At 45.7% G+C, this 12,679-nt stretch overlaps 1 protein-coding gene across 9 annotated transcripts in view; it reads right to left on the minus strand.

The window, feature by feature from the left end:
- Positions 1 to 12,679, minus strand: part of raly (RALY heterogeneous nuclear ribonucleoprotein) — a 215,966-nt gene that overhangs the window by 24,568 nt on the left and 178,719 nt on the right. For 5 of the 9 annotated variants that reach the window (XM_063073897.1, XM_063073963.1, XM_063073945.1 and 2 more), the window contains 4 exons: positions 9,046 to 9,118; positions 8,487 to 8,549; positions 5,088 to 5,248; positions 1,222 to 1,338 (listed from right to left, as the gene is read on the minus strand). In XM_063073897.1, coding sequence (XP_062929967.1) covers positions 1,222 to 1,338; positions 5,088 to 5,248; positions 8,487 to 8,549; positions 9,046 to 9,118 — 414 coding nt within the window. The remainder of the gene's footprint in view (positions 1 to 1,221; positions 1,339 to 5,087; positions 5,249 to 8,486; positions 8,550 to 9,045; positions 9,119 to 12,679) is intronic. The other 4 variants (XM_063073953.1, XM_063073916.1, XM_063073926.1 and 1 more) reach the window with 3 other exon arrangements.

The following is a 12,679-nucleotide window of genomic DNA, read 5'->3' on the forward strand; positions in this document are numbered from 1 at the left end:
GGCCAGGCAGCATCTATAGGAAGAGGTACAGTCAACATTTCGGGCCAAGACCCTTCATCTGACGATGCTGCCTGGCCTGCTGCGTTCCACCAGAGTCTTGTGTGTGTTGATCAAACTCTCGAGTACAGTCCAGGCTCTTCAGTTGACAATGCTGTGCCAACCTTATAACCCAAGATCAAGCTAATCCTCCCCCCCGCCTACATAGTCTCTATTTTCCATCTGCCTATCTTAAATGCCCCTAATCCGTCTGCCCCTACCACCACCCCTGGGAGAGTGTTCCATATCCCACCATTTTCCGTGTAAAAAACCTCCCTCTGACATCTCCCCTATACTTTCAATCATGTGCCCTTGTATTAACCATTTCCGCCCTGGGAAAAAGTCTCTAGCTGTCCACTCTATCTTTGCCTCTTATCATCTTGTACACCTCTAATTCTCCTTTACTCCAGAGAGAAAATCCCTAGCTCACTCAGCCTATCTTCAGGAGACATGCTCTCCAATCCAGGCGGCATCCTGGAAAATCTCCTCCACACAGCTTCCACACCCTTCCTATAATGAGACGGCCAGAACTGAACACAATACTACAAGTTAACCAGATGAATAACTATTTGTACTCTGCTTGGACAGCACTGCTTCAGCTCTGGAAGTGGCAGACTTGAATCTGTTCTGCTCCAGGACTAAGGACCAGGAGACCAGGAGTGTTGCCACAAGAAGCCGGCTACAGGCATCCAGGAACTCAGCAGCAGGAAAAACAAGAGAACAGCATCCATCATCAAGGACCACACCATCGAGGCCATGCTCTTTTCTCATTACTACCATCAGACAGGAGGTACAGGATCCATAGGTTCCACACCACTAGGCTGAGGAACAGTTAGTACCCTAGAACCATCAAGCTCCTGAACCAGTGTGGATAACTTCACTCACCTCAACACTGAACTGATTCCACAACCTATGAACTAACTCACTTTCAAGGACCCTACAACTCATGTGCTCAGGATTACTTATTTATTTTGTTTTTGCAGTTTGTCTTTGCACATTGGCTGTTTGTCAGTCTTTGTCATTCTTCAGTGATTCTATCGTACTTCCTCGTCCTTCTGTGAATGCCCACAAGACAATAACTCTCTGGGTAGTATGTGGTGACATATATATGTACTTTGATAACAAATTTACTTTGAACTTAGAAGTCACGGGGCAAAGGGCAGGAGTGCAGAATCATTCACCCACCTGTATGACCCACTTTCTCCTTTGCAATCTCCTCCAGCCGCCCAAGAAGAGAGTCAATGTTGGATTTAATCTGCGTCAGCTCAAGTTTAATCCGTTGCAGCTCATTGGATTTTACTGCTGAGAGAGAGAGAGAGAGAGATTGGGACAGATGTGACTAACGTCTCACCAGGAGGTGATGACCGACAGGAACCAACTGAGTCCGGGTTCAATTCCTGCCACTGTCTGTAAGAGTTTGTACGTTCTCCCCATGGCCACATGGGTTTCCTCCAGGTGCTCCAACTTCCTTCCAAAGTCCGAAGACGCGCTGGTCAGGGTCAGTGAGCTATGTTGGAGACCGAAGCCTTGTGACACTTAACGGTCTACCCCAGCACATCCATGGAATGTGTTGGTTGTTGACACAAACAGCGGATTTCACTGTATGTTTCTATTTGACAACTAAAGTTAATCTTTACTTTTTCAAATGGCACACAAAGAGTTAAATAGAGAAATTCATTAATCTCTGCTATTCTTACTGGAATTCCAGACTTCTCTGGCGTAAATTGTCAAAATCTTCTAGCTCTGCAAGATCTTCTTGTTATAAAAAACCCCTCGAAATGTTATCTATCGCTGTACTCTTTAAAAAAAAAACATTGACCCTGTATTTAAGGTGACGGCTGATTAACAGTAGATCACGTTAAGACAAAGTTTGTGTATCGGGATTACCATTCTAACAGATATTTGGGGACAGAATGGTAGCTTAGCGGTTAGCCTAATGCTATTACAGCACCAGAGACCCGGGTTCAATTCCTGCCACTGTCTGTAGGGACTTTGTACGTTCTCCTCGTGACTGTGAGGGTTTCCTCTGGGTGTTCTGGTTTCCTCCCACAGTCCAAAGACATAGAGGTCGGGGATAGTGAGTTGTGGGCATGCTATGTTGGTACTGGAAGCGTGGTGACACGTGCAGGCTGCCTCACTAATCCTCACTAATTTGATTTGACACAAAACAATGTATTTCATTTTTTACATGATTTGTTATCAAATTACCCATTTGCTCATTTACCAAATATGATAGATGTTATCTTTCAGCTTAAACCATTCCAAAAAGGATTGATAGCCATCATATATAAACGGCTATTGAATTTACAAATGATGTCTAATGATAAGGTTAAACGTGCTTGAGAATTGGAACTTCAAGAACCACTTTCAGATAATCAATGGAATAAAATTTGTCATTTAGTTAACAATTCATCTATTTGTGCCCGTCACTCCTTGATTCAGTTCAAGGTAGTGCACAAGACGCATATGTCAAAAGATAAACTAGTGCATATTTTTTCTAATATAAATCCTACCTGTGATAGATGTAACACTGAGGTGGCCACTTTAACTCATATGTTTTGGTTCTGCATAAAGTTAAATAACTTTTGGAGAGATGTTTTTAGAATGTTATCAAAAGTCATAGGTCTGGACCTACAACCTAATTCACTTACGGCAATCTTTGGGGTTATTCCAACAGAAGCAGGAAATGTTCCTGCTTCCGCTCAATGCACGATAGCTTTCTCAACTTTGTTGGCTAGGAGAGCTATTCTATTGTACAGGAAGGATCCCAATCCACCTACTGTATTTTTTTGGCTCTCCTCCATTATGTCTTTAAGTTTGGAGAAATTAAGAAGTCGGATGTTTGATACATCTTTCAAATTTGAGCAAACTTGGTGACCTTTTATTCAATATTTTCATATGATCTAACTCTTATTACTTTTATAGTTAATTATTCTTTTTTCTCTGTGAATTTTTAGATTTGATCAGAAGGATTTTCCCTTTTTTTTTAACTGTATCCTCAAAACTGACTGCCCAGTCCCCGTTTTTTGTTTTAGGTTAGCTTAGTGGGTTTCATTTTTTCTCTTTTTTCCATGAACTGTTAAGAGGAGAGGTGGTTCTCTCTTCTCTTTATATTAGCTTAATACTATACATGGTTTTGACAGTGTATACTCCTTTCTCTGTTTGTATTATTATTGAATTATGTATTTGAGATAACCTCTCCTCCAGTTTGTAATTCCCTTATTCTTTTAAATCAATAAAAAGATTGAAAGTGTATCATTTACGTTAATTTAAGTTAATGTAATTCATGTTTGTGTTGCACTATGACTGCTAAAAGATATTTTCATGGCTTTTATACCCTGGGTGTGACTGCCTATGAAATAAACGGGCAGATTATTATTTAAATGAGGAGAGAATTCAAAGTTCTGAGATGCAACAGGACTTGGGAGTCCTCATGCAGGATACCCTTAAGGCTAACCCCCAGGTTGAGTCGGTGGTTAAGAAGGCAAATGCAATGTTGGCATTCATTTCTAGAGGAATAGAGTATAGGAGCAGGGATGTGATGTTGAGGCTCTATAAGGCACTGGTAAGACCTCACTTGGAGTACTGTGGGCAGTTTTGGGCTCCTTATTTAAGAAAGGATGTGCTGACGTTGGAGAGGGTACAGAGAAGATTCACTAGAATGATTCCAGGAATGAAAGAGTTAACATATGAGGAACGTTTGTCCACTCTTGAACTGTATTCCTTGGAGTTTAGAAGAATGAGGGGGGACCTCATAGAAACATTTTGAATGTTGAAAGGCATGGACAGAGTGGATGTGGCAAAGTTGTTTCCCATGATGGGGGAGTCTAGTACGAGAGGGCATGACTTCAGGATTGAAGGGCACCCATTCAGAACAAAGATGCGAAGAAATTTTTTTAGCCAGAGGTTGGTGAATCTATGGAATTTGTTGCCACGGGTGGCAGTGGAGGCCAAGTCATTGTGTGTACTTAAGGCGGAGATTGATAGGTATCTGAGTAGCCAGGGCATCAAAGGTTATGGTGAGAAGGTGGGAGAGTGGGACTAAATGAGAGAATGGATTAGTTCATGATAAGATGGTGGAGCAAACTCAATGGGCCAAATGGCCAACTTCTGCTCCTTTGTCTTATTGTCTTATGGTCTTATGTCTTAAAACAATAACGTGACTACTTCCCATTATGTCTGCTAGTGTTTATGGAAGCAATGAAGTTCTTCCATCTCCTTGCTGGTGCTCAGGGCTTCTTCCATTCTGCAGTAACTTCCGTTTGATTTTCACTACTGTCAGCCATGCAAGCCCCAAGTAGAGACTCAGAAATTCCAGAATTGAAAGTGTTATTGTTTGAGAAGCACTTGATGGCTGTGGGCCTGTACTCACTGGAACTCAGAAGAATGAGGAGGGATCTCATTGAAACCTATCGAAAGTTGAAAGGCCCCGATAAAGTGGATGTGGAGAGGATGTTTCTTATGGTGTGGGAGTCTTGGACCAGAGGGCACAGCCTCAGAATAGAGGGATGTCCATTTAGAACAGATGAGGAAGAGTTTCTTTATATTTAAAGTAGAGGTTGATGGGTTCTTGATTAGACAGGGCGTGAAGGGATGCGGGGAGAAGGCAGGAGATTGGGGCTGAGAGGGAAATGGATCAGCCACGATGAAATAGTGGAGCAGACTTGATGGGCCAAATGGCCTAATTCTAGTCCTATATCTTATGCTCTTAATACCATTGCACACAGATGTAGAAGGATACTTCATTGCTGTTTCTGTCACAGTTTTGTTTGACCAGTCAGGGTTGTTGGCCCTAAACTGAGCCCCCGAACTCGGAGGACTGAAGGACCACTCTTAGTCTGGCCTCTACCCTTTGACCTGTTTGGCATGGATGACCCTACCAAGTGCCAAAGCACAAAGCCTTGACTCCAGCCAACACAGCTCAGCTGGTTATTGAGGCACGCGAGCCTCCAAACCACGACGAGGTTGCAGTCCTCTTGGAGGGCCCCAACAATAAACCTGAACCTTTCCTGCATTGATATGTCCTGTGCTGTAATTTAGACAGAACTCACGTTTTAATTTTGTGGTGTTTTTCGCCCCGCTCGTGGAACGTGACATTAGCTTCAGGGGGATCCCAGACTTCCCCCGGCGCAACACGGGGACGATCACACGGGGCCGCTTCACTGGAACGGCCCTGGGGACCAGCGAGGGCCGACTTGAGAACTCATGCATCCTGTGGTGGGGGGAGAGACAGAGAAAGAGAGAGAGAGAGAGAGAGCAATGGAGGATCAGCCCTGGTGTGCATATGGTGGCAGGCCCGAGACAATGCCACAAGGGAAGGAGAGGTGGTGGTTGGGGAATGGATGGTGGGGATGTGGCCAGGCAGGTGGGATGGGTGGGACCTGAAGCGACAGAGAAACTGCAGGAACACCTGGACAGTCAGATGAAGACTATCCCTTTGGCCTGCACGTGTCTTCACTCTCCATATATTGAGCGCCTGAGAGCCCCTGAAGCACTCCTATCATATCTAAGCCACCTCAAGAGCCATGAAGTAATGTTGCAGCTGTACAACACTCCAGTTAGATCACACTTGGAGTATTGTGCTCAGTTCTGGCCACCTCATTCTAGGGAGGACATGGAGGCTTTAGAGAGGATGCAGAGGAGACCATGTCTTATGAAGACAGGTGAGTGAGCTAGGGCTTTTCTCTTCGGACCAAAGGAAGATGAGTGGTGACTTGATAGAGGTGTACAAGCTAATAAGAGACATCGATCAAGAGGACAGCCTGAGATTTCTTCCCAGGGTGGAAATGGCTATTATGAGGGGACATAATTTTACGGTGATTGGGGGGGGATGTCAGAGGTAAGTTTTATTTTTACACACAGAGTAGTGGGTGTGTGGGATGCCCTGCCGGGGTGGTGATGGAGATACATTAGGGGCATTTAAGAAACTGTTAGATAGGCACCCGGGAGAAGGAGGAGGACTTTGTCTCTGCAGTCTGACCCATCGATCCACAACCCCATTTAATTACATTAGTATCCACCGGAATCCACAGCTTTACGTGGAAAACAGAACATTGTGGAGCACACTCAGTGGTCTGAATGGCCTAATTCTGCTCCTGTGTCTTATGGAAGTTACCCTCGTGGGTGGGGAATAGGGGAGAGGCAGAAAGAGTGCTGAACAAGGAGTTGTAAATACAGAAACAGCTATAGAGGGTTTTAATTCAGCCGGCTCAGACATGGGCACCACCCTTCCCACCATTGAGGACATCTTCAAAAGGCACAACAGTGCATTTTACAGCCTTCAAAGTATTAGTTTTGAAGTGTGGCCAGTGCTATAACATGTGCAGCTGATACATACACAACAAGATCCCACGAACTACAAACCGACAGCATCTCTACTTTCTTGGAAGATAGTGTAGATTCAGCATGTCACCAAAACAAGTTTCTCCAGATGAACGGTGGAGAGTATTCTGACTGGTTGCATCACAGCCTGGTGTCAAAACCCTAATTGCTTGGAATGGAAATGTCTATGGAAAGTGGTGGGCACAGCCCAGTCCATCACAGGAAAAGCGCTCCCCACCACTGAGCACATCTACATGGAGTGCTACCACACGAAAGCAGCATCCATCATCAAGGACCCCGACCATCCAGGCCATGATCTACCATCGGGCAGGAGCTACAGGAGCCTCAGGTTCCAGGTTCCTGAGCTTCAGGTACAGTTATTACTCTAGAACCATCAGACTCCTGAACCAGAGTGAAAAACTTCATTCACCGATTTTATGAACTGCAGACTCACTTCCAAGGACACTACCACTCATGTTCTCAGTATTATTTTATTTGCACAATTTGTCGTCTTTTGGACATTATTTGGTTGTCTATCTTTGTTTATGTATAGTTTTGTTTTATAGATTCAACTTCATTTCTTTGCTTTTCCTGCAAATGTTTGCAAGAAAATGAATCTCAAGGTAGGATATGGTAACGTGTAAGTACTTCGCGTGGCCAAGTGGTTAAGGCGTTGGTCTAGTGATCTGAAGGTCGCTAGTTCGAGCCTCAGCTGAGGCAGCGTGTTGTGTCCTTGAGCAAGGCACTTAACCACACATTGCTCTGCAATAACACTGGTACCAAGCTGTATCGGCCCTAATGCCCTTCCCTTAGACAACATCGGTGGCATGCAGAGGGGAGACTTGCAGCATGGGCAACTTCCGGTCTTCCATACAACCTTGCCCAGGCCTGCACCCTGGAAACCTTCCAAGGCGCAAATCCATGGTCTCACAAGACTAACAGATGCCTATATATATATATAAGTACTTACATAATAAATTTACTTAGAGCTTTGAATTTCCTATTTAAATAAAGATGTTCTTGGCCACGTGCTACTCATGCATTCCTATAATGGAACCTTCAGCCCACATTTATGAGGGTGGAATCTGAACTCAGTACCTATAGGAAAGGACCCATTATGGACCCTTTATCTAAAAAGGGTGTGCTGGCATTGGAGAGGATCCAGAGGAGGTTCACATGAATGAAAGGGTTAATGTATGAGGCGTGTTTAATGGCTCTGTGCCTGTACATGCTGGAGTTTGGAACAATGGGGCAGAAATCTCACTGAAACCTATTGAGTATTGAAAAGCTTCATTAGAGTGGATGTGGAGAGGATGTTTCCTATAGAAGGGGAGTCTAGGACCATCTGTTAGTCTTGTGAGACCATGGATCTGTGCCTGGAAAGTCTTCACTCTCCAGGGCATAGGCCTGGGCAAGGTTGTATGGAAGACCAGCAGTTGCCCATGCTGCAAGTCTCCCCTCTCCACCACACCGATGTTGTCCAAGAGAAGGGCATTAGGACTCATACAGCTTGGCACCAGTGTTTTCACAGAGCACTGTGTGATTAAGTGCCTTGCTCAAGGACACAACACGCTGCCTCAGCTGGGGCTCGAACTCACGACCTTCAGATTGCTAGTCGAACGCCTTAACCACTTGGCCACGTGCCCACAGAGGACCAGAGGACACGGATAGACTGGATGTGGAGAGGATGTTTCCTATCGTGGGGGAGTCTAGGTCCAATGGGCACAGCTTCAGAATAGAAGATGTCCCTTTAGAACAGGGCTGAGGAGGAATTTTTTTAGCCAGAGGGTAGTGAATCCATGGAATTCATTGCCACGGATAGCTGTGGAGGCCAAGTCATTGGGTATATTTAAAGCGGAGGTTGATAGGTTCTTGATTAGTAAGGGCTTCAAAGGTTACGAGGAGAAAGCTGGAGAATAGGGTTGAGAGGGATAATAAATCTGCCATGATGGAATGGTGGAGCAGACTTGATGGGCTGAATGGCCCAATTCTGCTCTTACGTCTTCTGGTAAGACCCAGAGCTGAGGGAGGACCCAAGCCAGAGCTGTGTGCAGCGTTTGTAATGGACACACAGGATTCTTGTTGCAATCAGATCAGGAGGTCTGAATAGCGGCAGAATTAAACCTGACCTCAAACCGTACCTTTCGTAGAAATCATCCCTGAAGTAATCGTAAGCAAAGTCGTAGCTGGTGCTTAGAGGAGAAAGGAGACAATGTTAATCGCTGGAACCAAAAGTGTAAACAGATTCATAAAGTTGCACAGCACAGAAACAGGCCCTTCTGCCCATCACAGCAATGCTGACCTCCCTGTCTGTCTGCACTAATCCCACTTGCCCACGGCAGAACCATATCCTTCTCTGCCTTGCCTATTTAAGTGTTTGGTTAAGTGTCCCTTTAACATTGTGGTTGTGTCAGATTCCACCTCCTCTTCAGGCAGTGCTTTCTGGATACCAACCATTCTCGGTGTACATAGGCCATGCTGGACCGGCGGAGCAGACTTGATGGGCCAAGTGGCCTAATTCTGTTCCTGTGTCTTATGGTCTTATGGAGAGAGATCAGTGTCATTACAAACCCCAGCATGGATAGGTAGGGGCAAATGGCTGCGTTGCCAACTCAGGCCAGTTCAGGAAACAATAGTGCCCTCCCCACAGGTCACCAGAAGCGGAAACAGTCAGCGGATCGTTGGTACCTGTACAGAGTAGAACTGAGACGCTTCAGTCCCTTGGGTCTATTGGGTTTGGGTTCACCGGCCATGTTAATATCTGTGGGAGAGAAACAAAGCCAGATGAGTCGTAAATTGCCTGTTGCACACAAGAGTTTCCGTTTGTGGCTGGCTGTCAGCTCACCTAGTTCATTCCCTATAGGGTTACAGCAACGGATGTTGACAAGGCTTTTAATATGCATATGCTCTATTCCAGTGCTGAGCCATCACACCCAAGCAGATCACACAAACGTATCAATGAGGAGCAAGAGAAGGTCACCGGATCCATCAAGACGTGCTGCCACTGGGGCAGGTTCACGAGAGTGAGCCCCAGAATGAAAGGGTTCATGTATGATGAGTGTTTGATGACTCTAGGCCTATATTCACTGGAGTTTAGAAAAATGAGGGAGGATCTAATTGAAACCTAAAGACCCAGATGGAGTGGACGTGGGGGAGTCTTGGACCAGAGGGCACAAACTCAGAATATAAGGATGACCATTTAGAACAGAGATGAGGAGGAATTTATTCAGCCAGAGAGTGATGAATCTGTGGAATTCATTGCCACAGGCATCTGTGGAGGCCAAGTCATTGGGTATATTTGAAACTGAGGTTGATAGGTCCTTGATTAGTCAGGGTCCCTAAGGGGAGAAGGCAGGAGAGTGGGGTTGAGGGGGATAATAAATCAGCCATAATTGAATGGTGGAGCAGACTTGATTGGCCGAATGCCAAATTCTGCTCCATATGGTCTAAAGCAACACACACAAAATGCTGGAAGAACTCAGCAGGCCAGGCGGAGTCTATGGAAAAGAGTAAACAGTTGGTGTTTTGGAGCGAGACCCTTCTTCAGGACTGGAAAGGAAGGGGAGAAATCAGACCAGATGGTCTAAGCCCACTTTGCCACTAAATAAGATCATGACTGATTTGACTGCAGACGCAGTCTCGTGTTCACTCTGCCCACAGGAATATCTCAACCCTTTGGCTAGCAAGAATCTCTCATCTCTGAATTGAAGATATTAAAGTATTCAGTACTCTGCTTCTACCACCCTGGAGCAAGAGAGTCCCATTGATGAACCGCCCACTGGGGGAAAAAGGCTCACCATATCCCGGGTGAAATGTATGACCCCATACAAGTTTGAAATTCCCCCCTTCCTTTCCACATTCAAGGTCAAAGTCAAAAGAATCTGAACAAATCAATCTGGATTGGGGGCATAACTTTTAAGGGGATTGGGGACAAGTATATAGAAACATAGAAACATAGAAAATAGGTGCAGGAGTAGGCCATTCGGCCCTTCGAGCCTGCACCGCCATTTATTATGATCATGGCTGATCATCCAACTCAGAACCCAGCCTTCCCTCCATAACCCCTGACCCCTGTAGCCACAAGGGCCATATCTAACTTCCTTTAAACATAGCTAATGAACTGGCCTCAACAGTTTGCTGTGGCAGAGAATTCCACAGATTCACCACTCTCTGTGTGAAGAAGTTTTTCCTAACCTCGGTCTTAAAAGGCTTCCCCTCTATCCTCAAACTGTGACCCCTCGTTCTAGACCTCCCCAACATCGGGAACAATCTTCCTGCATCTAGCCTGTCCAATCCCTTTAGGATCTTATACGTTTCAATCAGATCCCCCCTCAATCTTCTAAATTCCAACGAGTACAAGCCCAGTTCATCCAGTCTTTCTTCATATGAAAGACCTGCCATCCCAGGAGGGACCTGAGCAGTAATTGTTTACACACAGTAATGGGTGCGTGTAATAGCCTGCCAGCGCTGGTGGTAGGTAGAGGCAGGTACATTTGGGGCATTTATGAGGCATGTGGATGAAAGAAAAATGGAGGGCAATGCAGGAGGGAAGAGTTAGATTGATGTTGGGGTAGGTTAAAGGGTTAGCACAACATAGTAGGCTGAAGGGCCTGGGCTATGCTCTAATGTTTTATGTTCTGTGTTCTGAATCTGAATATGAACATTGGAGAGATAATGACAAGCATTTGGAACTTGCAGAAAAAGTAATAGATGATTTCACTGGCAGAATCATTGCTGGTATCTTATCAGATCAGGAAAAGGACCCTGAGAACTGGTTTTCAAATATTCAGATGGTGGAAAAAGTAATACTATGGATTGAGAACTTAAAATAAGAGCATTAAGTTCTCCTGAATTTCAACAAACTCATTAATATGGTTAAACATTCAGCTGTGCTGACAGAGCAACTCTCATTAACAGACGTGGCCCTTGTCATAACTAATAAGGTGTAGGCGTGGCTGGGAGAAAGGGTAGGGGGAGAGGCTGCACAGGCTTGGGGAATCCAAGGCTAACACCCCAGCTCTAACAACCCCCCACTGGTCCCGGGATGTGTGGTAATTAAAGATGGGGGCACCCATTGGACTTCTCCAGACAAGGATCTCCTCACTTGGTCCATGGTGGTTAGCACGGCGATGGTACAGATCAGAATGTCAGAGTTCAGAGTTCAATTCCTGCCACTGCCTGTAAGGAGTTTGTACGCTCTCCCCATGATGTGTGGGTTTTCTTTGGGTGCTCCGGTTTCCTCCCGCAGTCCAAAGATGTCCTGGTTAGTAGGGTCATTGGAAGTTATCCAGTCATTAGGCCAGGGTTAAATCGATGGGTTGCTGGGTGGTGCGACTCTTTGGGCTGGAGGGGCCTGTTCCTTTCCTTATCTCCAAATAAATAAAATGGAAAATAAAATTCAAGATCAGGGAAAAGTCCGCTCTTCCTGGCCGTGTCCAGGGAATGTGAGGAGGAAAGAGGGAATTCCCATCACTTGACCTTGGAGAATTGTTGCAGTGGTTTTCATTCGAGTCCAGTATTCCATCCCCAAACCAGGAATTGCAGGTTATTCCATCTCCCAGTGGATTTGGCACGTCCCAATCGCTCAGTCAGGGTTTTACTTGCATTTTTATAGCCACCTTTCCTAACCCCAGGATGTCCCAGAGTCCACCAGGCACTTCAGTAGTGTAGTCACTCACATGAAGGGGATGAGTCTAACCCGTGGGCGAGTGCCAGGGGCAGGAGGAGCAGACGCGAGAGGAAGATCTCACAACTTGAAAATAGGTGATTAGATTATCAGTGGTGAATGCAACAGAACAACTTCTCCCCATTCTCCTCTCCCCCACCTCTCTTTCTTTTCACTCATTACTCTCCATCTCTCCCTCTACTCACCTCTCTCCTTCCTTCAACCATTCCCCACCTACCCTTTCTCTTCTCCCCAACTCTCCGTCTTGTCATCTAACAATTCCGCTAATTCCATTCCTCCCTCCCCATCTCCATCTTTCTTCTTCTCTCCCACCCTCGACATCTCCACCCTCCCCCTCTCCCCTACCTACCCCTTGTCTTACCTTCCTTATATCTCTGTCTCCTTCTCTCCACCTCCCTCCCCATTCTCCATCTCTCTCTCTCTCTCTCTCTAATCCACATCTCTCTCCCTCAATCTCCATCTCCCTCCTTCTCCTTGCTTCCTTCTCTTCAACTCCTCTCCCCCTCTTCTCCACATCTCTCTCCTACCTTTCCCTTCTCCCTGCCTCCCCGATCTCTCTTTTCTTCATTTCTCTCCAACTCTTCCCCACCTTCTCCCATTCTACACTTCTAATTCACTTCTCCTTGTCTCTCTCTC

Source organism: Mobula hypostoma, chromosome 2 (genome assembly GCF_963921235.1).
Source record: "Mobula hypostoma chromosome 2, sMobHyp1.1, whole genome shotgun sequence".
NCBI classification, from domain to species: Eukaryota; Metazoa; Chordata; class Chondrichthyes; order Myliobatiformes; family Myliobatidae; genus Mobula; species Mobula hypostoma.